Source organism: Podarcis cretensis (assembly GCF_951804945.1).
Source record: "Podarcis cretensis genome assembly, chromosome: 1".
Taxonomy (NCBI): Eukaryota; Metazoa; Chordata; class Lepidosauria; order Squamata; family Lacertidae; genus Podarcis; species Podarcis cretensis.
The window spans coordinates 84,926,375-84,953,072 of NC_137170.1; the positions used below are offsets into that span (position 1 = coordinate 84,926,375).

Here is a 26,698-nt window from a genome sequence, read left to right on the forward strand (position 1 = left end):
CATCCCTCAACACTGGCTGTGCTGGCTGCTCTTGCTATCAATTGTGGTCCAAAATGCCTGAGGACATCATGTTGGAGAAGGCTGCATTAGACAGGTGAAGTTTTAAAATATGATACCCCCAGGTATTTCTAGTTCCCTCTCTTCTGAGGAAAACAGGGCAGTTACTTGGTCATACAGTGGTACCTCTGGTTGAGCACTTAATTCGTCCCAGAGGTCCATTCTTAACCTGAAACTGTTCTTAACCTGAAGCACCACTTTAGCTAATGGGGCCTCCTACTGCCGCTGCGCTGCCGCTGCACAATTTCTGTTCTCATCCTGAAGCAAAGTTCTTAACCCAAAGTACTATTTCTGGGTTAGCGGAGTCTGTAACCTGAAGCATATGTAACCTGAGGCGTATGTAACCCGAGGTACCACTGTACTTGCTTGTATGTAATAATAAGGTAATTGACCAGGGCATGGCGGGAGAGACTGGGCAGCATGGAATCAAAGGGAACACCAGAGGCTGGAGATGCTGCTCTCTGAGTTTATTTATTGCATAGTCACGTCTAACCCCTTTTTGCCGTGTCTGTTCCCCACTCTTTCATCTGTGCCACTCTCAAATTCACAATCCTTCCTCTCTGAGCTTGATTTGTAACGCCAGTTTCTAGACTAGACCTGGCTGGAATTTGCAATTTAAAATACGAGTTGCTTTTCCCAAAGCTGTCTAACATCTGACATCGTGTCAATACCAGACCCATATTAAATAGCAATGATAAAGTCACATCATGCACACCTTTTGTTTTCCCAGAAAAGCTCCTACTCCCATCCATCGACTTAATTTAAAAGATATTTCAGAGTCTGGGAGTACGTGCAGTACTATGAGATTGAGCTAGATGAACCAGGACCAATCTTGCACTCTGCCACAAGCTCTCTAGGTGACCTTAATCAAGCCCCAGGCTCTCTCCACACTTCCATTTTCCCCCCTTCCATTTGTCCCATGATTTCTAGCCATGGGTCTGAGAGGTTTTTCTTTTGCCTTGCTGCTTTCCCCTGGAAAACCCAATCTTTGCTATTGAATCAAAACAAATGTCAATCTGCAGAAAATGCAATGGATATTTGTTCAGATTTAGCAGTAAACAGCAGGTTTTCTCAGGGAAAGTGGTGGGACAAAAGAAAAATCTCTTGAAAGCATGGGGCAAACAGAAATGTCGACCAGCCCTAACATAAGGAAAGCCCTGCAGAATCAGGCACAGTGGCCCATCCAGTCTAGAATCCTGTTCTCACCGTGGCCAACCAGATGCCTTTGAGAACCCTGCAAGCAGGACCTGAGCACAAGAGCACCCTCTCTGGTTTCCAGCAACTGGTATTCAGAAACTTGTGGCCTCCTTTAGTCGAGGTAGAACGTTGCCACCATGGCTAGTAGCCCTTGTTAGCCTTTTAAAGCCACCCAAGTTGGTAGCCACCATTACTTGTGGAAGTGAATCCAATATGTGAAGATGTCTTTCCTTTTGTCTGTCCTGGGTCTTCCAACATTCAGCTCCAAACTACACGTGATGTGGCAGCAACAGTTTTAGTCCTCTCCATTCATTATTGTTTTTAAAAGCCAAACTTGGTCTGGGCAGGCTACAAGGTGGGGTGTGAGAAAGACAGATGGAAGGGTGCTTAACCATTTTTATTCTGGCAATTTCCCAGCTCAAAATATCACCCCCAATATGCTTTTTAATCTTGGAGGTGGAAAGAAAGATGTCCCTTGCTGGGGTGGGGAACCAGTGATTGTCCAGATGTTTTTAGATTCCATCTCCCATCAGTGATCAGGAATGATGGGAATTTTATTCCAGCAACATTCTGGAGGGCCATAGGTTCCTCATCGCTGGCCTAAATAGCTGTTTTGAGGATTTTTCACATAGCATATATGTAAATGACTGATAATTCAGTCATATTCTATTTTTTTAGCTGAAGTTCTCGTGTTTTTAAAATTAAGCAATTGGGTTAAAGAAAGATCTGCTGGAGTCTATTTAGACTGTAATGTTGTAATGACTCAGGAGGTTTCTGAAATTTTGGCACCTTTACAAAACTGCTCTTTGCTGATCAAATTGCTGTTCTACCCTACCTGTTTATCACAGGCTTGAAATAGCAATTTAGGGGTGAAAAAATGCTGTTTGTAAGATTCTCGGAATAATCCTGTTTCTGGTACAGGAACTGAAGGTCTGTTCCACGTGTCTCTTTGAATAGCTCAAGCGTCAGACGTGATTATGACACATCTTTAACCTCTTTAAAATAGGATGGGATTGTTTTCACCTGCACAGCTCTTCCTCCAGCCTCCTTGACTCCCAAGACATGCCCTGACTAGTAGTAGCCTCTGAATTTCAGGAGATAAAAGTCCATTAGATTGTATGGAGTGACTCTGAGAAATGCTGGAACATGAAATCTCTCAATTTTTTTTAACCTTGAGGCTGGTGATGGAGCATAGCAGATTGTAGTCTTTATGTAGAACGCGTTTAGAACTTCCAAGGTCAAAATATACTTATTGAACTTAAGATGGTGGGCATGAATGGGAGATGCTGTTGCTCTTGTGTTTTGCTTGGGGGCTTCACAGAAGCATTTGATTGGCCACTGTGGAAAATGGGATGCTGGATTAAATAAACCCTCTGTCTGACCAGCAGGCACCTATGTTCTTATGCAATATGGAAGCAGTATAGACCCAGAAGCACTGGGATCAATGTCCTTTCCATCAAGAGATAGGCTACCCTGATGTGATCTATGTGCCACTTAAAAAAAAATGTTCATGCTGACTGGGCTGGTGGTTATAGTCCCAAACTTTTGGAAGGCTAGTGAAAACAGTGCTTTCAGTTAGTTGCCTGTGTGTTTTAAAACATTATATTGAGGGCTTTATCACCTAAACTGGCTTTCCTACACAATGAATTTGGATGTGTGTACATGTGCAAGCCCATGTGTTTGTCACATGTGACCCACATGTGAGAGTTTCATAATGTCCTCCATGGAAATTCATTCATGGGTGAAACAACCCCTAATGGCTTAGCATTTCTGAAGAAGTATTTCACAATATATAGCTTGCCTGCCATAGAATTGTAGATCTTGGCTCATGAAGCACACATACCGAGGTTTATTCTAAATCGTGTTCTCATTTCAAATGAGGCAAATGAGAGGCTTGACATTTTTGGCTAGTTCCTCACATGAAGTGGATAGGTTTTCTAGAAATGATGATGTTCCCAAGGGCTACCTAGTGATCTACAATCACTGTACCCACTTACCTGGGAATAAGCTTCATTGCACTCAATGGGGCTTCTTTTGATGCTAGTATAGGATCACACCATAATATACTGATACCCAAGTTCATCTAGTGGTTTTGATAATGTTGGAAGGGGGCCGTGAACCAGGAAGTCTCTGGTTCAAATGTCACCTTTTGCTATGAACTCACTACTTAGTTAGCCTTAGGCAAACTGATAGGCTCAGCCACTTGGCCATCTGCCATACAGGGCTAATGATTCTGACCTACCTTGTATGCTTCAGAATTACTGAAAAAAGGTGTATGATTCAGTTGTGCTAAATAACTCTTAAATATTATTGCAGCTGGAGACTTGGATCTTCCACTAACCATGACATCTTGCTTATTCCCTGGTATGTGAAGAGGAGAATGAGATGGTTTACCCATTGGCAAAAGGATCTAGACTGAATGTTTTCCAAAACAAGAATGGTATTTGATCATATAATGATCATCAAAGCTGGCCTGCTACATCAGTACCACACAGGCTTGCTTTGATTTTCTACTTTTCAACAAATGGCTTGCATGATTTGGGGAAATTGCTCCCTTGACTAAGCCAGACATGCTTTCTTGTTTTTAATTCCCCAGCTGTAGACTTGAGCAGATATCTGTTGTTAATCCTTCCAGAGTGAAACAATGAGAGAGGCAGTGTGTTGCATTGGTTGGATGAAGACTGGGAAGACCAAAGTTCAAATCCCCCACTTAGCCATGATGCTCACCTTAGACTGGCCACCATACCCTACCTTGCAGGATTGTTGTAAGAATAAAATGGAGGTGGGTGGGGAGAAGATTTGTATATCACCCTGAAGTCCTTGAAGGCAGGCAAATCACAGTCAAGATAGTGTAAGCATTCAGGGTCTGTTTAACTAGATCAAAGTACACTTCTTTGCTAGTTTTCTTAAGCAATTGAGAAGTCCAGCATTTCAGGGAAGAAAACTTAAGCCTAAACAGCATAGAGGCTGTCTTGTTATACTGATGGTATCACAACGCATGCATTATAAACATAAGAGAACTGAGGCTGACTAGGACAGATATCAGTAGTTATCAGACAGACCAGCAAAACACAAAGAGCAGATAAAATGATCAGAGAGAGATCAAACACCAAAGCCATACGTGACCATAAGGCATGGCATTCTGGTCAGCACAAAAGCCATTTTTTAGTACAATAAGCCAGATGTTCTTGGGAATGCAGATAAAATCCAATAAGCAATGGCACTACTGTAGACACTTCAAAGAAATTGATTGTAGCTGCTGTTGACTATTAGCAAAGAGGGTCTGGTCTTGTCCTGAGATCTCCTGTGACCTGGGTTCAAATTAGTCTTCAGAGTAGACTTTTTATATGACCTTTTGGCAAGTCAGGTCAGAGGTACCATTTCAGGGGCTGAGTCTGATAGGGTTTCCTGCAACTGTTTCTCAAAGCTCTTCCAGATTCTCCATATTTGTATTCATCTCAATCAAAGGTTTGTAAGTCAGTTTGTTTCCAATCAACACATGGAATTTCTGTTTTGGTTTTTACCCTAAGTATGAGGTAAAAGGTAAAGGGACCCCTGACCATTAGGTCCAGTCGTGGCCGACTCGGGTTGCAGCACTCATCTTGCTTTATTGGCCGAGGGAGCCGGCGTACAGCTTCCGGGTCATGTGGCCAGCATAGCTAAGTTGCTTCTGGCGAACCAGAGCAGCGCACGGAAACACCGTTACCTTCCCGCTGAAGTGGTACCTATTTATCTACCTGCACTATGCCGTGCTTTCGAACTGCTAGGTTGGCAGGAGCTGGGACCGAGCAACGGGAGCTCACCCCGTCATGGCGATTCGAACCGCCGACCTTCTGATCAGCAAGTCCTAGGCTCTGGTTTAACCCACAGTGCCACCCACGTCCCTATAAGTATGAGGACATTGCCATTTTATGAGACTTGCGGTCCTACAAATATTTTACTCTGCAGCCTCATATTAGAAAGCGAGTTAGCAGGCTCTAGAGACCATCGTTCTTTCTCCTGTGCATCTCCTCCTGGGTAGTGTCTGGTTGGAATCACCATTTAGTTAACAAACTTCATTTGGATTCCTTAGTAGCACATGCAACATACGTATGCCACTCACATATGTTGCTGCAGGAAAACTTTTACTGCATTAAATGACTGATGCCGGAGATGGCAAGGACTGTTGCCCACATCAGTTACAGCCAATTTCAGGTAAATTATTTTGTTTGGAAAAATAGAAAAGATCTGGATTTCAAAGTTCTAATTCAAGATTGCAGCAATGGGTTGTTGTTTTTTTATAAAAAGCTATTTGGATTATTTTTTAAAAAAATTAAAAGGTGCCATTATTGATCTCAGAGGTGCAGAACAGGTAAATCTGTTTAGTCCAGAGGAGTGGCGGCCAACCTCTGGTCATTTTGGCAAGGGTTGTTGGGAGATTGTGTCCAACAACATGGACCAGCACAGGTTCCCTATCCTTGCCCTAGACTGTGGGGAGAGAGTTCCTAGATCAATGACGCTCTTCAGATGTTTGGGCCCCCTGTAAATCCCACCCCTCCTTAAAGCTTGGAAATGCATCTCGTATATTCTGCACACACCAAGCCTTCTTTTTCTCATCCCTGGGACCAATGACATAAGCTGCAGTTAGGCTTGAGATGTTGCTGGAAGAATAAGCAGCATCTGCATTTTGTCTCCAGCTTATCTCCATCCTTCCCAAGGACCAAGCAGAACCTATTTAAAATTCAGATTGGTTTTGCATCCGCCAAGCTCACTCGTGACACTACCCTCGACCCCACCAAACCTATTTGCATGAACAAATGCCACTCAAAATAAATACAGCATTACTGCATCTAAGTAGGATTGACTTAAGTTGATGCTTTCTTTGCTTTGGGCACTCTTTTGTTCCATGTTGCACTGCTCTTAAAACTAAGAGAGGCTCATGATGAAACTGACAGACAAATTAGATCAGGTTAGCAAGGCGTTTGTGAACTGGGGGCAGTGAGCCTTCCTTCCACCCGCACCCACCAGCATCTCTGGTTGGACTTCAGCTGCATTCCACCCCCCCCTTCTTTCTTTCTTTCTTTGCTCTGGAGAGTTTAGGATGAGAGGATGTGTATGGTTTGTTTGCAAGTGGGTGGATACAAATGACAGATGGAGCTGCCCAGCACTGTAGGGGGTCAAGTCGTCCAATTCACATAAGGATGTTGAGTGAAAGCAAAGGGAGGGGTGGGAAAGGGGGCTGGGTTGCCTGGATTTTAAGACAAATCCCAAGGAAGGAACTGCAGCCTCCTGAGTGTGTGTGAGAGAGTGAGGAGGAGATGACACACAGGCTGAGCAAGCCCCTGGCCAGATCTGCCTAAAGCTGTGATAAGGAGGAGCAGGAGAGTCAAATGAGCTGAGACACTGGGACTTTTTCCTCCTTGCAACAAGGAAGGAACTTGTACGGAGTGGATCCAGATTGGTGAAGGATTCTATAAGATTGGAAGAGAGGCCTCTTCCACATTCTCCTTCTTGAGCAGGCATGGAGTCCAGCAACGATACCGACAGCTACCCAGGCATTCTGGAGTGTGACTACGAGGACTGGAGTTCATCCAGGATCCTGATTCCCTCCATCTACTTGCTGGTTTTCTTCCTAGGCACCACCGGCAATGGCCTGGTGCTATGGACCATTTTCTGTGGAGGCCAGGAGAAACGGCGGTCTGCAGACACATTCATTGCCAACCTGGCAGTGGCCGACCTCACCTTTGTGGTCACCTTGCCGCTTTGGGCTACCTACGTCATCCTGGACTATGACTGGCCCTTTGGCTCTTTTGCCTGCAAGCTCAGCAGCTACCTGGTCTTTGTCAACATGTATGCCAGTGTCTTCTGCCTCACAGGGCTCAGCTTTGACCGCTACCTGGCCATTGTCCGCCCCATCGCAAATGCCAAGCTGAGGTCCAAGGTCAGTGGGCTTTTGGTGACCCTAACCCTCTGGGCCATGGCAGTACTCCTAGCCTTGCCAGCCATGATCTTCCGGAGCACAACCGTCTTCACCGGGACAGACAAAGTGACGTGTTACATGAATTTCTCCAGCGTGGCCACCGATGAGACCGAGCAGGTCTGGGAAGCAGGGCTGGGCTTGTCTTCCACCCTCCTGGGCTTTGTGCTTCCCTTTGCCATCATGCTGACCTGCTACTTCTTCATTGCCCGCACCATTGCCGGCCACTTCCGAAAGGAGCGCACTGAAGCGCTGAGGAAGCGGAAGCGCCTGCTGACCATCATCATCGTCCTGGTGGCCACCTTCGCCATCTGCTGGCTGCCCTTCCACTTTGTGAAGACCATCTACATGCTGATGGACTGGGGGGTGATGCCCTTGTCTTGCGGCTTCCACGCCTTCCTCAGCAACCTCCACCCGTACAGTAGCTGCTTGGCCTACATCAACAGCTGCCTCAATCCTTTCCTCTATGCCTTCTTTGACCCCCGCTTCCGACAGGCCTGCGCCGCCGTCCTCTGCTGCAGCCCAGGGCATTTGGCAGGATCTGGCGGGGACAAGTCGGCCAGCTACTCCTCCGGCCACAGCCAGAACCACCTGGGGAAAGGAGCAGATGCACAGAGGGAGAAGCAGTGCCCTGACAGCCAGGAGACTCTGCTCCGGGGATAAAAGCTGGACTATGCCACACACACATGTAAAGGACTTTGGAGATAAGGGGCTCTGTTTTCCTCTCTTCCACCCTCTTCTGTGGGCCCTTCCTTTCTAATGCTATTTTCTTTTTCAGGGTTCCCTTACCCCTTCTGACTTACACCCCATTCTGCCTTTCTTTGTCTTTCTCTGCCCACCACCTCGTCCCCTAAACCAGAGCTGGAAAAATTGGTGGTCTTCAATTGTCACTGGACTCCACCTCCCATCATGGCCCAAAGGTCAGGGGTGATGGGAGATGTGGTCCAACATCCATGTTTAACTTTGCCACTTGACCTCTTCTTAGGATGGAATATCCTGCAATGATGGGATGAGCTAAGCTCCCAAGGAACAATTAGGAGCTCTGCCAGCTGTTCTGGAGCAAAAAATACAGGCCGTGCTGCTGAAACATAACTCTGCTAGGCACTGGCTATGTCTCCTGCCCCATAGCACTTTCAATACAGTTTTGCTTCTGTCCCCCGCTCTGCACATCTGTGCTTTTTATTGGCACAGGGGTATGGTGCAAAGATAAATCTGCCTTAATTCGTGTTACTTGACATTCCAGTAGCACGGCAGCAGGAAAGAGGGAGCAGAGATGAGTTCCTTAAGAGGTGACCCGCTGTCTTAGGAGGCAAGCAAAGTCTGCAATCCCACGCACACGTAGTTGGGAACGAGTCCCCTTGAACTCAGACTTCTGAGCAGGCATAACTGGGGTTGCACAGATTGTTTGATCACTGAGGAGTCAGCCTATAACTTCTAGGCAAATCCCGGGCATTCTAGAAAGGCAGCAATCCCATGTGCATGAAATTAATGGGACTCATTTTCAATTAAATCAGGACAGGATCATCCAGTGTGTCCCACTGGGTTCCACTGGGCTTACTTTCAAGTAAGCAGCATAGGACTGCAACCTTGGGTAAGGATTTTTAGCTTATGGTGAATCCCGCCCTCCCCTGGTTATAGAACCATAAAATTGTAGAGTTGGAAGGGACCCCAAGGGTCATCTAGTCCAACCCCCTGCAATGCAGCAATGTCAGAATTCATTCTGCCCCACACTCCCTAAATAACAACAAACCTGGGAGTAATAACTTATTATCTGTAGCTGGCTGTTGTTATTTTTTACTTTTTTTACTTTTGCTGCTGCTGTTGTCTGAGCCAGCCTCTAGTCAGGATTCCCTGCCTCAGAAGTTTCCCCACCCATACAACTCATTCTTCTTGTCAGGAGACACTTGGGGATGTGATCCATTTACAGCTCCCAGTTGCTCTAGACCTCCGCCGGAGCAAAATGACCACAGCTCAAGGAATGTATCCTTTTAAAGATCCAGCACTAGGACTGGCACCATGGACAGAGGTCTCCGGCCTGCTCCCTGTACAGTGGTACCTCGGGTTACATACGCTTCAGGTTACATAAGGTTCAGGTTACTGAATCCGCTAACCCAGAAATATTACCTCGGGTTAAGAATTTTGCTTCAGGATGAGAACAGAAATTGTGCTCCGGCAGTGCGGCGGCAGCAGGAGACCCCATAAGCTAAAGTGGTGCTTCAGGTTAAGAACAGTTTCAGGTTAAGAACGGACCTCCGGAATGAATTAAGTACCATACTTAACCCGAGGTACCACTGTAGTTGAAATGTGCCTTATAAGATGCACCAAGAACAGATACAGGGCTGCCCTTCCCTTTGTTCTTCTCCCTCTTTTCCTGTCCCTTAACACCCCCTCCCACTTTATTTCCTGCCACAAGATGTGAAGGAAAGATGTGAAGTGTGAGAAACTATCTCCCCTTCCTCACACACACACAATTATGGATGGTTTAGTAGGAGTGACTTCTTGGGTTTTCAGTTTTTTATGGTATAATCCCCCTCTTTCCCCACAATTCACTGGGAGCTGGTTTCTCCCAGAATGTGTACAGGACCCGTCCCCCCTTTGCAGGCAATATGAACGGAAATGGCAAAATGCAGTTACTATTGCATATGAGCTCCCTTTTAAGGGGGTTGGGACCAAATGGCAACTTTCTGATAATTTCCTTGTGTTCATTCTTCAGTTTAATATATTGAGCCATGCAGCAAAATGCTCCAGAACACTATTATAGGCATGTTCACATGTTGCATTCAAGGAGTGTGCAGTCTGTGTACCTGTCTACACATATAGTGGAGCTGTACATATCAGATAGTTGCACTCTTTTGCACAAAGACTTGCAAGTGTGTAGAGAGAGCTTGTACCTGTGCTCTCTGCAACCTATGAACAAGCCTTGAGGAATTTGTCTGTTGGCAAAAGGTTTATGTATGAAATGACCTTAAAAATGCATCCTCTGTTCTTATTAATCTAGAGACCCTAGGACAAAATTGCAAAAAAAAAAAAAAAAAGTTTGAATCTCTCACTTGCTATATTTTTTTTATATCTGAATGATTATTTTAAAAACGACTCATGTTTAATTTCCTAAACTTTTTTTTGTATAAGATTTCTGCTGACCTTTTAAAATTTTAGCAAGTGCTGCAGACTGGAAAGAGGCTTTTAGCAATCAAATACTCTGCTTGAATAAAGAATAGCGAACTGGGAAATGCAAATGTTTTTGTATAGATCCTATTGAAACAAAAGTATTCATCATCATTATTTTTTTTTTTATCCTGCCTAATCCAAATTCATTTCCCACCTGAGAATGTAATGTTCTATTGTTGAATTAAAGAATCTTAAAATGTATGAAATCTACATCTTTGCTGTCTTCCTGGGGCAGGGTGGGGGAGGGGAATCTCTCTCCCAGTGGTAAAAATAGATGTGCAGATGGCTCTCGTTCTGGAGAGGATGTGCTGCTGACTGAGGTTGTGATGCATTTAACAGAACCAAGCGATTAGAACTTTCCCTGAATTGTACCATTTCAGGGTGCAGGTGGGAGGTTTCATGTTTAAAAAACATCCCCGGATATAGAAAGGTAGCATTTCAGGGAAAATATGAGGTTGAACAATTCTCTATGGAATGTTAGTTTTCTAGATGAAGAGAAAGTTTTAGATAGGTGGATTTAAACATGAAACCCCACCCCCAGCTGCAACCTGAAAAGCACGCAATCCAGAACAAGCTTTCCCAATTGATTTTGGCTAATGTCTAAAAGGGCTCGTGTCTGTGTCAGCTTCTTTCTCCTTGGGCAGAGAAAGTGCAAACCCTAATTTGGATTATGCATATGTGATGTGTTTCTGAGCTGTCAATGCCCTTGTCTTAAAGCCTTGAAAAGACTGCAGAAAGGAGAATAGGAGAGGGCAATCTGGTTAAAATTCCTCTTTGGATTTTATTATGATTGATCTCATGCTTGATAGTAGCACTGGGGGGCAGGATTTAAAACTTTCCTCTTCCTGGGATGCTCCCTGTGCTGCTCAGCTGACTGGAGAACAGCTGAGAGTGTGAAAAGGGGAATAGACTGCAGGAAAAAACGTTAATCATCTGGGGTCTCACCCTTCTTCCTGTTCCTCAGCTGATCAGTGGGAGGGCATTTTGTGGGGGGTAAGAGGGCCAAAAGGTAACAGGGGTGGGTGGGTGCAGATTGCACAGTTCTGAACAAGAGATGGTGCGGGGGGAGGTTCTTGGAGACTATGCATATTGCCCAGAGGACATACAAAATGCAGTCAAGATATGGCCTGTTGGAGATTATCACCTAATGTCTGGAGAATATACAACATTCGGCTGAGATTTGGACATTCCCTAAGGCTTGTTGGAGATTATGTACATTGACTGGGAAATGTGCACAGTTGCCTTTTATGTGCATATTCTCCATGAGGCCTGGTTAATGTGCATAATGTCTGGTGGTTATGTAAATTAATTGCTCAACTTACATATATAGTGAAGGCACTGGCTCTGGTGTTTAGTGCCTATGGATCATGTTGGTGCTTGCCTATTGTATCTGGAACTACCCAGGTGTCCATATGCACACCTCTCCTCTGGATGCTTTAGGGGGAGACTTGCCCATCCATGGTGGCATTGCCCTCTTTGCTCCCTCCCACTGCAGAAACATAGCAGAAAGCTTCAGAGAGCAATGTTCTCAGACAAAGCCCCAGCTCAAACAATCTAGTTTGCTCTGCTACCAGATTCCTTGCTGGAGCCAGATGCAAGAGAAACCAAACATTCAAAATGCAAAAAGAGATAAAAACTGATGCCTGAGTGCAAATAACTTCTAGACGCCCCAGTGTCTTCACCACAGAATTCTTGAACTTTCCACTTTCAGATTCCCAAAGAGTGCCACTCTCTCTTACTCTTCACCATTATGCTTTTCATCAGTCACAAACACCAGTGATGTCTCCTAGGGCTCCCAGATGTCTGCTTATCCCACAGACTTCTCCAAGAAAACTCACTCTTTAGTGCTGAATCAAAGCAAACATCAACCGGGTTTTCAGCAGATTGATGTTTGCTCTGATTTAACAGACCGGGTTTTCCCTGGTAAAGCACTGGGACAAGCAGAAAACAATTTGGAATCGTGCCTAGAAAGCATGGGACAAGTGGAAGCCTTCTCCTTCTTTCATTGCTGGGCTCTCCCCTATTCCCGCTGTCCAGCTAGCTGATGGAGAGGGCTGTGACCCTACATCAACTTACCTGGGAGTAAGTTACATCAAACTCCGTGGGGCTCTCTTCTGAGCAGAGATGCATGGAAATGCATTGTAACTGTACCTATCTGACTGCCACCATGCTCCCCCCCTTTTCAGAACTTTGCTACCACAACTATTTTAAGTGTAAAACTTATTTTGGGAGTGAGATGTGTGCTAATTAAAGTGGGTACGTTGGTTAAATCTAAATCTAAAATGGTACTTTATGTGTCATAAGACACAATTAACAGAGCTTCTCAAAAATTCTTTGGAGCAGGCACACCAGTAGGTTAGAACAGTAGATTGGGGATGCAGCTCACAGCTTCAATCCTCAGCATCTCCAGGTAGGGTTGGGAGAGACACCTGCCTGAAATTCTGGAGAGTTGCTGCCACTCAGTGTCAATAGAACTGCTCTGGATAGACCAATGATCAGAGTCAGTATCAGGCAGCTTCCTGTGCTTTGTGTTCAACAGGTGATGAAGAATCTGACTTGACTGCTTCACTATAACACTAAAGTGACCACATAATTGATACAGTAGCATCAGTGCACATGCTGTTTTACCAAGTTCCCCTGGCCTATGTGAGTCCAATCTTCGCAAGCTGCTTTTATACCAATACTATCCTGACATCCCACATGCCTTGGGTGCATCACCCTGACGGCAGCTTCTGCTATCTGTTGAGTATTAGGGCCAGGGAGGAATGTGCAGGCTGGGCTATATATTTCTTGGGGAAAGCACATGGATGTTCCTATGGGAAAGATTTATTGTTTATTATTTATGGCATGTCTATCCCACCTTTTTCTCCAATGAGCTCAAGGTGCTGCACAATGCACATGGCTCTCCAGTTCCACATTTAATCTCCACAACACCCCTGCGAGGTGGGTGAGGCTGAGAGGCAGGCCCAAGATTACCTGGTGAGTTACACGGTCTCCCAGATTTACTCTTTTTCCAAACTGGGAGCAAGGCGAACAGCAACGTGGACATACAAAATGACCGTAAGCAAATTACCAATGCCACTATCAAACGGTGGAGGATATGCAGCCGTTTCATTTCTATCTAGCCTGCACGACTTCACACAGGCATAATAACTGAATCCCCTGTTGATGCTCTGCTTGTGTGAAACAGCTGCATCAGGTCAGCCATCAATGGAAGAACTTTTCCACCACCTGAAGAGGCTTGTTTCACCTATGGAAACAAGCAGTTGACACATTCAGCAGCCGCTCAGCCAGTGATGTGCATGTTTGTGTGAACTGGCTCTCAAAAGTCCTCTGCTGTTCCATCCGTTTCTTCTCACCCAACAAATCCACCTAATTATTTCAGCTCTTCCTTTGTAGTCTTCCCTGTCCTGAAAATAAAGAGGGGCAAATGGTGCTAAACCTCTAGCTGGCAGCTCTGTGATACATTTGTCATCAGGACCCTATCAAGTCAACTACAGGTAGAGAAACGCAGAGACAATTTTGAAGGGGGGGGAGGAGAGGGGCTTCGGCTGATGGAACTTGCTAAGTGAATTCTGCCCGTGAATGGCTAGCTGCATCAAGAGCAAAAATAAGTGAATAAACTCCAGGTTTGGTGCACAAGTTAAATAAATAATGGTTGAGGGAAATGGATATGTTTAGTTTTGAAATGCTGTTATAGAAGAGGCAAGAGAGGTGGAGGTAATATTTACGAATGTCTATGAAGAAGAAATGAAAGACTACAAAAGGTGTGGCATCCATTGATTTGAGGGTAAACCTGGAGTTCTCTTGCTACAGTGTAAGAGAAGTGAGAACAACAGTAATAATGAAGGAACAGCGTTGGGATGGCACAGTGACTCTTTCATCCCTCTCTTGCTGCTTCGGGAGAGGCGTGGATTCTGGGCTGCATCTTGAAATTTTAATGGGTACAAAGTTGCAGCCAAGCATTCCCTAAATGTACCAAAACTACCAACACGATCACTTTGAGTGGTGGATTAGTGAGTTGTTTTTTTTTTTAAAGGTTGATTTACTTCCCCATGTCCCTGAAATTGGATCTGTTTACTTTGCCTTCCTTCTGTTTAGTTTCCACTTCAAGTGTTGCAAAATGTTAATTTCTTCCTGGAGTTCTGTTAACTGCGTCCCTGGCAATTACGGTAGATCAAAGCAGAGCCAGCATGTTGTATAATAGTCTCTCCTTAAAATAAAACAAAGGTTTTAAAATCTGAACTGCTAGATCAAGGCAAAGTTCCCGCCCAAAGCTTCAGCATTCGCAAATTAAATAAAATAGACTTTGTTAAACCTGAACTGCTAAGTAGTTAGGCAGTGGCTCCCAGTTCCCATCCCACCATCTCCCATCTTCAGTCCCAAATCCACAGAAATGTCAAGGACCACCTGAATGAAGCTTGTGGCCCACACACCAGTTTGGGAATCCCTGGTGACAGAGTTTGTCAGAAAATTTCATGGCAAGGCCTTAATTCCCTTTTCTCTGACTGAAACAGATGCGAAGATCAGACTTCACGTGCAGAGTGGCCTTAAAACATGGCAATATGAAGTATCTTTAATGGCGGTGGTGGGTTTGGGGGGGAGGAAGGGGATACCATGTGAATCAGTGCAAAATAATAAAATGTTTATCCTGGTTTTCTCACTTTGATTTCAGTAATAAAAGACAGGGCTTATCCTAAAAGGCAGCGTACTAGCCAAAATAGCCACCCCTGGGATTTTCAGAAGACAACAAGTGCACTTGTGGGTACCAGGCCACATAATTCCACATTCTCTGGGTGACTGGGATTAAGCCAGACGACTGTTTATCAAAAAGGCAATTTACCTCAGTGCTTATGTGACCTCTTGAATTATAGATAACTATTTAACTACGTATTTACATCGAATAGTACATTTAATCCTTTTGTTTAGGGAGGCTAAACTTGCTGGTTGGTTTATGGCACTTTGCTGTGCAGTTCACTGCTGGGGGGGCTTTTGGCTGAAAAGTAGTGTATAAGTTAACTGGGGTTGGGGAAAACCAAACAAACAAACAAATAAAACTTTCCATTTGACAGTGATGACCAGTACTCTTTCCCCAATACTCTTTAACCTTTTTACATGCTCACCGCAAATGAAAAAAGGTTTCCTCCGTTTCTTTACAATTCCAACACAAATCTGATTCTACTTTATACATTTTAAGCAATCTACTCAGATTGCTTAATACCATCTATGGATCATTTTCATGTGATTCTCTTTCAGTGCGTCACATGCAGTAAATTTCAAATCGTTCTTCCAGAGTTTCTCCCAAAGATTTAGATTTATGTTATGCCCTATATCCATTGCCCAGTGTGTCATTGAAGCTTTAACTTGCTCATCCTTTGTTTCCCATTCTAGCAGTAATTTATATATTTTAGACTATAGGTTGTCCTTATTCTGTAATAACTGTCTTTCATACTGTGAACTTTGGTCCAAAACCCCATTTTTCTTCCCTAGTTTAAACATGTTGTATAACTGATTATACTTGGCTCCTCATATTTTCCATTGGTTTTAATCTGGGCTCACTCCCTGTGTCTTTGACTTACTTTGTGGTTCAGTGCCTATCATACTCCTCCCCCACCCTAATTTGGCAAATAGTCAGCTGCCTTCACTCTGTTTCCCATTTTAGAGAGGCAGTAGTTGAGGGACAGAGACTGTATAAGCCATTATCAATAAAACTCCTTCATAGGAACATGAGAAACCCCCTCTACATTATCAGACCGAAGACCTACCTAGCCAATATTGTGTTTCCCAAAATGGCCTTTGACCAGATGTCTATGGGAAGCCCACAGGCAAAACATGAGGGCAATAACCCTCTCCTGCTGCTCTGACTGGTAACCCAGGGCACACTGCTTTTGATTCTGAAGGTAGCAGATAGTTATCCTGTCCAATATCCATTGATAACCTTATCCTCCATGAGTCTGTCCGATCCTGTTTGAAAGCTGTCTAACATGGTGGCATCATCACATATTGCGGTACCAAATTCCTGCTCTGTGTGATAAATCGCTTTGACTGAATGGTTGGCCACAGAAGACTAGCTCCCTGCCCCATGTGAAAAGTGTAGAGCAAGCGGTCACCAACCTTACTGGGCCTGTGGACAGATTTGCAAACATGAAAAACTTTTGTGGGCACCACCCACCCACCACTGCAGCACAACAGCCTCTTCTATGGGTTACCACAGAATGATTCTTCCAAATTTCTAATTTCAGTGAGGGGAGGGGGTGTATCTTGGGGACAGCAAAGATGGCATCTGTGAGCACGTGTCCCCATGGACACCACACTGACAACCTCTTAGAATTGCCCCATCCTCACTTCGCCCCCTTGTTGTGTGGAGTAGGAATGTGGGGCAAAAAGAATGACTGGTAAGGAACAAGAATAGATGCCAGTTCACCTGATCCTGCTTGCAAATATATGTTTAGATGAAATCTCAACATGCCCCCATGAGGCTAGTCAGGCAATTATTGCCCACACATATAAAAGCTGGGCTTGTGGGAGTGTTTGTTTGCTGTTTGCTTCTTATCTGAAGAAAAGTTTGAAGGCTACAGCTGGGTTAATTGAGGTGCTGCTTTTTTTTTTTTTGCACACAAGCAAAACAGCAAACACTTGACAGTTGCTTATGGAAATCAGACTAAAGATAGCATTTGGCAAAAGGAAAAAACACATCCTACTGACACCTAATAAGGCAATTAAGAAGACCTCAGAAGTACCTCAGGCCAGGCTAATTGATCTAAGCAGGCCAACAGCACCGGGGGTGGGGGGTGGAAATAAAGACTGTTTTGAAGTCTATTTAGGCATTGATGGACAATGCTCTGGGTCTAAGGTCTTCCGCTTACCAGCAGGGCAGCAGTCCACAGCAAAGAACCATTTTCTTCAGTCACCCCTCTCACGGTCATTGCTGACAGAAAAGAATAAGCTGACACTGTGAGGGAGTTGCATGCTCAAACAGCCGCCCACTTCGCCCTCCCTGTGTTCCTGTGTGAGGCAGCCCTCGTGGGAGGGATAGTGTTGTTTCAGAGTGCAGCAGCTGTAAGTGCACTTGTCTCTGAGGGAAATGTCTCCTTCCCTCCCCCAAATTAAGCTAAAGAAACTTTGGCAGACTTCTTTTGACTCCTACATGGAGCTGCTTCCGAGGCTGGGTGTCTATTCCCAGCCTCTATGGTACTGATGGCAAGGAGAATCCTTCACCTAGCAGCCAAGGTGCTGAGGAGGACAGCAGCTGGGCCAAAGAAGCCTACTTACTAGTTCAATCTAAAACTGCTGACAACCACCCACATGGGCTACCCAGAGGCCCAGTTGGCATCTCAGTCTGTGTCTCTTATGAACTCAGTCCTATAGCCTGATCCTACCTTCGCATTGTTTACTGGGGAGTAAGCCCTACTGAATTCAATGGGACTTTCTCCCAAGTAATACAGCTGAGATCCTATGACCAAAAAAGCCACTCAACTCGGTCACTGTGGTACACAGCCTCCACCACCACCACCACCATTGTACCAGATGGAACAGGCCAGAGAAGTGGTGATTTGAGGGAGAAGGTACAAGGGCAGCCTGCTTTGACCAAGTCATGGGAGCTATGATGGGCAAATACCAGAGTTCATTTGGGGGTCTCTGAGGCTTGCTGAGTTTTACAGACGCAGGTGGCACTGTGGTTTAAACCACAGAGCCTAGGACTTGCTGATCAGAAGGTCGACGGTTCGAATCCCCGCGACAGGATGAGCTCCTGTTGCTCGGTCCCTGCTCCTGCCAACCTAGCAGTTCAAAAGCACATCAAAGTGAAAGCAGATAAATAGGTACTGCTCCAGCGGGAAGGTAAACGGCATTTCCGTGTGCTGCTCTGGTTCGCCGGAAGTGGCTTAGTCATACTGGCCACGTGCCCCGGAAGCTGTACGCCGGCTCCCTCGGCCAATAAAGCAAGATGAGCGCCGCAACCCCAGAGTCGGTCACGACTGGACCTAATGGTCAGGGGTCCCTTTACCTTTACCTACAGAGCTGAGCAATCACAATTTCCTGGGTGTTTTCAGAATAGATACTGCATGGCTCAGCCAACCTAAATTCACTGCTGGCTAACACAGGCTTAAAATAAGCTAGAGTAGACCAGGCTGCTTGCTGAGATAGATAGAAAAGCTTGGAAGTCAAGATTGTGTAGAAATTCACCCTGAGGCAAGTCCTAGGCCCTCCAGCTCTTTCAACTTCTCCGTACATGGACTTGGAAAATGCCTGGAGTCTAGACTATCCCTTTGTTTGGAAATGAGACTTCCTTGCTACATTGGATGCTTTTTTATTTTTGTCTCTTATGAGCAGGGTTAAAAGTGTCAGGCAATGGAGAAATGCTGGACTTGATCATAGCTGTGGTTTGGCAGCAGCGCATCATCCTGTGCTTCCACAGGAAACAAATGTCAAGACAGGGACTGCATGCTTTTTCACATACAGGTCTTATTGTGCGGGGAAAAAGGTTATTATCATTAAACACATTAATCCACGCTAATGCCAATACAAATACAGTCCATATTTGTGGTGAGTAGTGGTGGCTGCCCAAGAGTAGCTTATTTTTAATTTTCATTTATTATTATGGGCCAGATCCGACCCCTGGGCCTTAATTTGCCTACCCATGCCCAAAACTTTTGTGAATCTTTGTACTTTTGTCCATTTACTGTGTTTATTTTCCCCCAATTTGAACTATAAAATGGTGATTTTCTTGAGTCAAAATGAGAGTACCTCTTAAACATTTTTTTTTTTAGAAAAAAAGCACTGGGGTCATCTAATTTATCCTTGCTGCTCTTACTGCAATCTAGGTTCTTGAACAGCCCTCGGAAGTACTGTAGTGAAAGCTCTTAACACCCACAATGTGCAGCTAGGGGCTATGTAGTTGTTTTGGTTTTCCAGCAAGAACGATCGGACACCAACAAATTCTCCAGATTGTAGCCTCAAACTCAAAGCTGAACTCTGACATAATTGCACCCCATTCACTTTCATGCAGACGCACTGCGCATTCACCCCTCCTAACGCTGCAAAATGAGGGTCTGACCTCCAACCAGAAGCCAAGGACTCTTTCTGTCTCTATCCTTTCTGTCTCTATGCATATTTTCTAATTATGTTTCTTGACTCTTGGCTCAGATCTGGGAAGGATGCAGGGCTGATACTGCTGGCAAGATTTCTTTTGTTCAGTCTTGTTTGTGTGACTTTTCTTATCACGGTGATCTCATAATTTTGCACCTTGTGCCAAATTCATAACTCTAGTGGGATTAATTTGTCTCATGATCTAACATATATTAAAATAAAAACAAAGCTAAAGGAAGGGTGCAGTAGATTGCTTTGTTTTTAAGTTTCTGAACTTGGATACAAGAGGTGACCTGAGGACTAATTCCATACCAGGGGTGACTAATGCCCAGTTTTGGGGCTTGAACTCCACCCAATAAGCCAATTTTTCTGCCCACCATGACCCCACTATTTTTGGCAGCAATGGCGAAAATAAAATATGAATTAAAGTGGATAGAACCCTGAGGTGGGTGGAGTCCTGTGCCCTAATGCTGATGCAAATAGTCTCTTCCCTGGTTATCAGATCTATCATTAGATGAGGAGGAAAAGTGTGATAGCAAGCAATCAGCTGAAAATGAGCTTTGGTATTCCAGGGACTGTTGTCACCACCAGATCCCCATCCCTACTGTGCTCTGCAGGATACCATATAAAGATATTATCTCATCAGGAATTCCTTTCTACACAGTCAGGCCTTTAGGGTGGTGGCATCTAACTTTGGGAACTCCCTCTCTTCATGTCAGTCTTCTCTACTGTCTTTTCAGCATCTGTCCAAGTCTTTCTTCTGTCAACAAGTGTACCTCAGTCAGTATCTGTTTTGAATTTTGAGTGTGTGTGTGTGTGTGTGTGTGTGTGTGTGTGTATATATATATATATATATATATATATATATTAGTTTTGCCTGTTTTTATATAAGAAATTGTTTTAACTATTTTAATGTGTGCAATGATTTCGTATATGGTTTTATTGTATGGTGAAAATGCTTCAAGATGCTTCATAGGAAGCATGAAGATCATCATCATCATCATCATCAGGTATTGTAATCATACTGTATGAAAAATTGTGGGGCTGTAATAAAGATTCAAGTGTTTTCTGGCTTCCACTAAGAATACAGCTTCTTAAATTAACTTACAGTACAGTTGTACCTTGGTTGTTGAATGTCCTGGTACTTGTATGTTTTGGCTCCCAAAATGATCGAAACCAGAAAGTGAGGGTTCCGGTTTTCGAACTTTTTTTGGGAAGCTGGACATCCAGTGTGGCTTTTGCTATTGTTTCCGGCACGCCTGTGCAATTAGAAGCCAATCAGAAGCCGTGCCTTGGTTTCTGAATGTTTTGGAAGTCGGATGGACTTCTGAAACGCATTCTGTTCGAAAATCAAGGTACAATTCCTATGGTAGAGTTGCCATATTTCAAAAAGTGAAAATCCGGACACAAAAGTTGTTGAGCCTTTTTTTTGAAAAATCTAAAGAAAGAAAGAAAGAAAAAAGAGTTTTTGAGCTTTCTTTAAAAATAAAATTAAAAAATTGCCAGAATAAAACCTACACTTCTGACATGGGTTTTTCCTGGACATTTTAGCGATTTTTGCTCGGGCGCTGTTTACAAGAGCCGAATACTGGGTATGTCCAGGAAATTCTGGACATATGGTGGCCTTATAGAGAATGAAATTTGTATATGCAGCCTGACTCTCTACTCACTGCAATACTTTTTGCACGCATGTTGCTCTAAGAGGAAGCAGTGGTGGTGGAAGTGACTTTCCCCACTCATTTTCTCCACTACCGCTCAATATTGAATGACATAGTGTCAAAGAAATGTACCTCTTTTCATCTGACATCTTCTGGAAGATACGAAACTGTTGAAAGACCATGAACAAAGTGTCTCACTGAAGAATGAAAGCAAAAGAGGGGGAGAAAGAAGCTTGTCGGCTATTTCCTTTCAGGAGTGGGGACAAGGGATGTGGGCTGCTGTTGTTTTCAGTCCAGAGTGCCATCTATTAGATTTGTCATGCAGCCTCTTCATTTTCCATTTCCTCTCAAGGAGGGAAATGGCCTGAATGGAGTCACCAGAAGAGAGAATTTAAGCAACATGACAGGAAGCAGAGACTTTAAACCTGCACATTGCCTCAAGAAGAGGAGTGGGGCAAAGTGGGGAGGAAGCAGTAACATTCAGCAAAATGTCTGAAGGCGATAAGAAAGGTGACAACATCCTGAGGCATGGCAAGGGGACAGAGAGTAGAAAATCCCTGGGAGAGGTACGGGTATTCATTTGTGTAGAAAAAAATAGATTGAACGCATATTAAGTTGGTCACACTTTAGACCCATTGTGATCAATAAGACTTACTTTTGTCATGACTAATTTAGTCTATTGATCTGAATGAGACTAAAGCATAACTGTCTGTATTGTGGGAGGGATTCAAGCACATATATACAGTTTTAGGTTTGCACAGTTAAGGTGGATTAAAGTGCTCTCTTGCCCTAGCATGTAACAAATCCACCTTAAAAAAATGGACTGTTTGCAGTTTGGAAAGTGATGGTGAAATGCATTCTTAGAGCCTACACACAACAGAACCTTGAATACTTGCTTAATTAAGAACATTTGTTTAATATGGGGTGATATGGAAGAAGGTTTTTGTACAGTAACACTGGTTATATAACTTAAACTTATTCTCATTTTATTTTTCATAGCCCGCAGAAATGGGCTGTTCATTGCTGGAACCACAGTAGACAGAAACTGAAATTGACTAGAAGGATTCTTGCTCCAGCTCCAAATAATATGGGGTTTTAATTTATCCCAAGAATGATCAGATTACTACGAAGTATTTAACAACACCCTCCTTAGCCATTTCTCCTCTCCAAATCACATTGTCACAAAATGGCTGTTCCTTGAATAAAAAGGCTGTTGCAGTTTGGATAGTGACCTTTGTGTATAATGAATAGTTATTAGATTCTTGCTTTCCCTGGTTCTCTTGCTATAGCTAATGAATACAGCACTACCAAACACTGTAGAAAGGCTGTAGAAAGTAAGACTTTCCCATTTTTGCTGACTTGAGCTTCGAGAGGCCTCCTGATGGATCTTCACTGAAAGAGTGTTCCACAGCTGTGTTGCCACAACTAAAAAGGCCTTGCCTTCAGTGCTGAATGCCTTGTGATGGTATCCTTGGATAACATGCTTAGATGAGGAAAAGGAATGAAAGGAACCTCACAAATGTACAGATTGTATTAGCAAAAATATTGCAGCAGCACACACACACACACACACACACACACACACACAGAGAGAGAGACACTGCCCTACTGGCTTCTGGTTGTGTAAACACCATACATTTAAAGCACGTCTTAAGCACGTTTAAAGCACCCCCCTGCAAGAATGTAGGGAACTGTAGTCTGCACAGTGCTACAATTCCCAGCACCTTTAGCAAACTACAGTTCCCAGGATGTGTGTGTGTGTGTGTGTGTGCACTTTAAATGTATGGTGTGTATGTAGAACCTGAAGTTGCTCACCCAAGCTATCAAAATTGCAATGACTGGGATATTTCAAGTAACACTCATCAGGCGCCATTCCTCCTTGCCCACCCAAAGCTGAGTCTGGAAAGAGCTCACACCTCCCCTAGCAACCATTTATGCCTTTGCAAGTTGACTCCCATTTTCACACATATGCTGAAAGCTGGCGGAAACAAAGAATGTAGATGTACATGGTGATAATTAGCTCTTGACACAGACTTCAATACAGGAGGGCTAAGTAGCTTTTTAAAAGTGTTGCTGTGCTTGAGCATGACCCAAAAATAGGAGGAGGGAAGTGCTGCAGTTGCTCTGTATTAAACAAATGAACAACAGCAACAGCAAAATCCTCGTAAAAGGTTCATTACAAGCAATGTTTCAAGCCTTCAAATGAAGCTTTCAAATGGAGAGCAGGTGCAGTGTAATAGTTAGAGGGTCAGACTAGGATAAAGGTAAAGGTAAAGGTACCCCTGCCCGTACGGGCCAGTCTTGACAGACTCTGGGGTTGTGCGCCCATCTCACTTAAGAGGCCAGGGACCAGCGCTGTCCGGAGACACTTCCGGGTCACATGGCCAGCGTGACATCGCTGCTCTGGCCAGAGCCAGAGCCAGAGCCGCACACGGAAATGCCGTTTACCTTCCTGCTGGTAAGCGGTCCCTATTTATCTACTTGCACCCGGAGGTGCTTTCGAACTGCTAGGTTGGCAGGGGCTGGGACCGAGCAGCGGGAGCGCACCCCGCCGCAGGGATTCGAACCGCCGACCTTTCGATCGGCAAGCCCTAGGCTCTGAGGCTTTAACCCACAGCGCCACCTGCGTCCCAATGTAGATGTACATACAGACTAGGATACCAAGGTTCAAATCTCCACTTGGCCATGAAACTCACTGGATGTGACCTTGGGGGCCAGTCACTGCTTCTCAGCCCTTACCTACCTCAAAGGGTTGCTGTGGGGATTAAATGAGGAGGGGGAGAAGCATGTATGCTGGCTTGAGCTCCTTGGAGAAAAAGGTGGGGTAGAAATTTGCTAGATGACTAGATGACCCTTGGATTCTTTTCCAACTCTACAGTTCTGTGATTCTAAGCACAATAAATAAAAATAAAAATCATATGAGATTCCGTTAGAAGTATTCAAAATTGCATTAAGTAAAAAGGAACCAGTTCTTGCATGCTTAGATTGGTCACCTGTAGATGCTGGGCCTGAGAATTTCAAAAAGGCTGCCAGGGTAAAAACTGTGGGTGCTTCAGAGAAAGAGACTGAGGCTGAAATTTGTTCACCATGAAAGCACAACAGGCAATCCAACCATAAGTGAATCATCCGTTGGCACAGGGATAGAGAAGCTGTGGTCCTGCAAGTGTCACTCCAGCTCCCATCAGCCTCACCCATCATGGCCAATGACCAGAATACAATGGGAAATGTGGCCCAGGATTATCTGGAGGGCCACAGTTCCCCCATCCCTGCTCTAAGGCTCTCTTTGCGTTTGGCAAAAGCATGGCAAAACAGAGAGGCTGGGAGGCAAACTGTAGCCAGAGAGGAATTTTCAAAATAGGCTTGGCAGCAGGGTTGCAATAAGGAAATTTGCCCAAATCTACACTCAACATGGGTTGTCATACGTCCGGATTTTGCCGGACATTTAAGCGATTCCCACTCGGACACTGTTTCTAGCAGCCAAATCCTGGAATTTCCAGGGGTATGGCATCCCTACTTGGCAGTCAGTTTGGTCTCCATTTAGCCAATTATATGTGATAATATAGGAAAGTGTGTTACTAGATGAAGTTTGCACTCTGCAGGCCTAGATACTAGTTGCTAGCCACTACCAGAGATCTTCTTTCCTCCCTCCTGATTCAAGCATGTGACTAAAGAGGCAATCCAGCTGTCACAACCCAATTCTGTGCTATGTTTGGCTTGGGGAAGGCTAACCTCTATCTACCCCATATGGTCTCTCAGCTGTGTGGGGAAAAAAAGAATATCAGCAGGTGCAACTTGGCATCTTTAAGCCTGTGGAAGTAAAGTTCACAAGTAGGGTGTTATGCTCACAGCCACCCTCTGAAGTTTGCCTCTGGGTACCTGTCAATCTTTGATCACCTGCCTCTCCCTGCATAGGTTCCATTCTTCACAGATACAAGAAGTTGCATATAGAGTTATATATGCCACAAATTTGTCTAAAAATCCTTTTCCAACTAAAATGCCAAAGTAAGTCTCTTTTGAACGATGAGAACAGGGGGAGAAGAAAACGGAGATGGCATCATCATAGCACAAAGCTACTGCAGAATCAAGTATGAAGAACAAGGACGGAAAGACACATGCTAGACGGAGCAATCTATTGACTGAATTTAAAGCATTTCTAAATCACTTGATATTTAAGCATTTCCGAGTGGTATGCTAAAGTGCCACTTAAAAGCAGATGAAGCAGGCATTGAGTAACAACAGGGCTCAGGGAAAGGCTGGACAAAAAGATATGTGTTCACTTGAGATGTCTGAAGCAGCTGATGGGTGATGTTTCATGTGTGGCAGAGGAAGGGGCGTTGTAAATCCATCCATCCATCCATCCATCCATCCATCCATCCATCCATCCATCAATCAATCATAGGGGCAATGGCAGAAGATGCTCATTTTTGGATCACAGCCATGTGATATTCTGTAAGGTGCAGTGCCATGAGTATAATTTCCCCAGATGATCCAAGTAATTTACAGGTCTATACAGGGGCAGGTGGTCGTTTAGGTAACCTGGTCTTGAATTGTTCAGGGAACCTAACCAAAGGGTGTGTGACCAGGGATATATGAAGTCAACACATTTTGATTTGTGGCTGTGGGTTTGGGGATTCTTCTCATGTACCCATGTGGCTTCCTTCGCTTTTAAAATGATGATTTAATAAGATACTCTGTGAAATTTCAATAACTGGTTGGTTGAGAGAAGTTGTGACATTTGGGGAGTAAGAAATGACCCTCAAAATAAGGGCCAGTTGGCAAGGCAACTCCGGGTTTGGTGACACCCTGAAACAACCACATCTGAATTTGACATAGACCTTTGGGTTGCCTCGCTAATCTTGCAAGCAAGGTGCCACTGAGATGAACTCAACATGTGTCCTGAGGACCTCTCTGCCAGCAAAGTGAAATCCAGCCTGTTTTGTTTTCCCTTCCTTCTGGGAGACAAGGTGAGGAATTTCAAACCCTCAGATCAAAGGGCTCCATGGTACCTTGTGTTTGGTAGATCTGGCCCCAGCTGTTAAGGATCAGGCTTCCCCTGTGGGAAACAAAAGGAGCAAACTGGAACCGTAAACCAGGAAAGAAGGCTCAAGAAAATTAGCTTCCAGGCCTCTTGCTTCCAGCAAACAGGAAAGATAAATACTGCTGGGCAGGACAAATAAAATGCAGATGGCAGTAAGAGTCATTCTAAGCTTTGCTACTCAATGAGGATGTTAACAATTGGGAGAGGGTGATAAATTCTGTTGCTCAGGATGACAATGTACAACTGAGGAGACAAAAGTAAGTGACAGGGTCTTCCATAAAGAAATGATATAACCTACTCTCATTTCTAGGAGAAGTAGGTTTGAGACTGGGACCTAGATGTTCTGCCACTGAGCTACCGTCTTTCCCTTTCTTTATCTCCCAAATTGCTGATGTGGCATCTGCCTGCAGTGGCCCAGGAGACGATGCTGATTCCCCCTTAGGAACGAACAGGAGCACTGTGGCTGATAACTCTTTGGCACTCTTGCAGCAGGAATTTTCTGCCATGTGTCTTTGGGTTATAGATGGCTCCCGGGAG

General features: G+C 44.4%; 1 protein-coding gene across 1 annotated transcript; it reads left to right on the plus strand.

The window, feature by feature from the left end:
* The first annotated feature begins 5,591 nt into the window (after window positions 1-5,591).
* On the plus strand, window positions 5,592-10,552 carry APLNR (apelin receptor). The gene has a single exon (XM_079953908.1). The coding sequence runs from the start codon at window positions 6,755-6,757 to the stop codon at window positions 7,871-7,873; it is 1,119 nt and encodes a 372-aa protein (XP_079810034.1). The 5' UTR covers window positions 5,592-6,754; the 3' UTR covers window positions 7,874-10,552.
* Window positions 10,553-26,698: the final 16,146 nt, after the last annotated feature.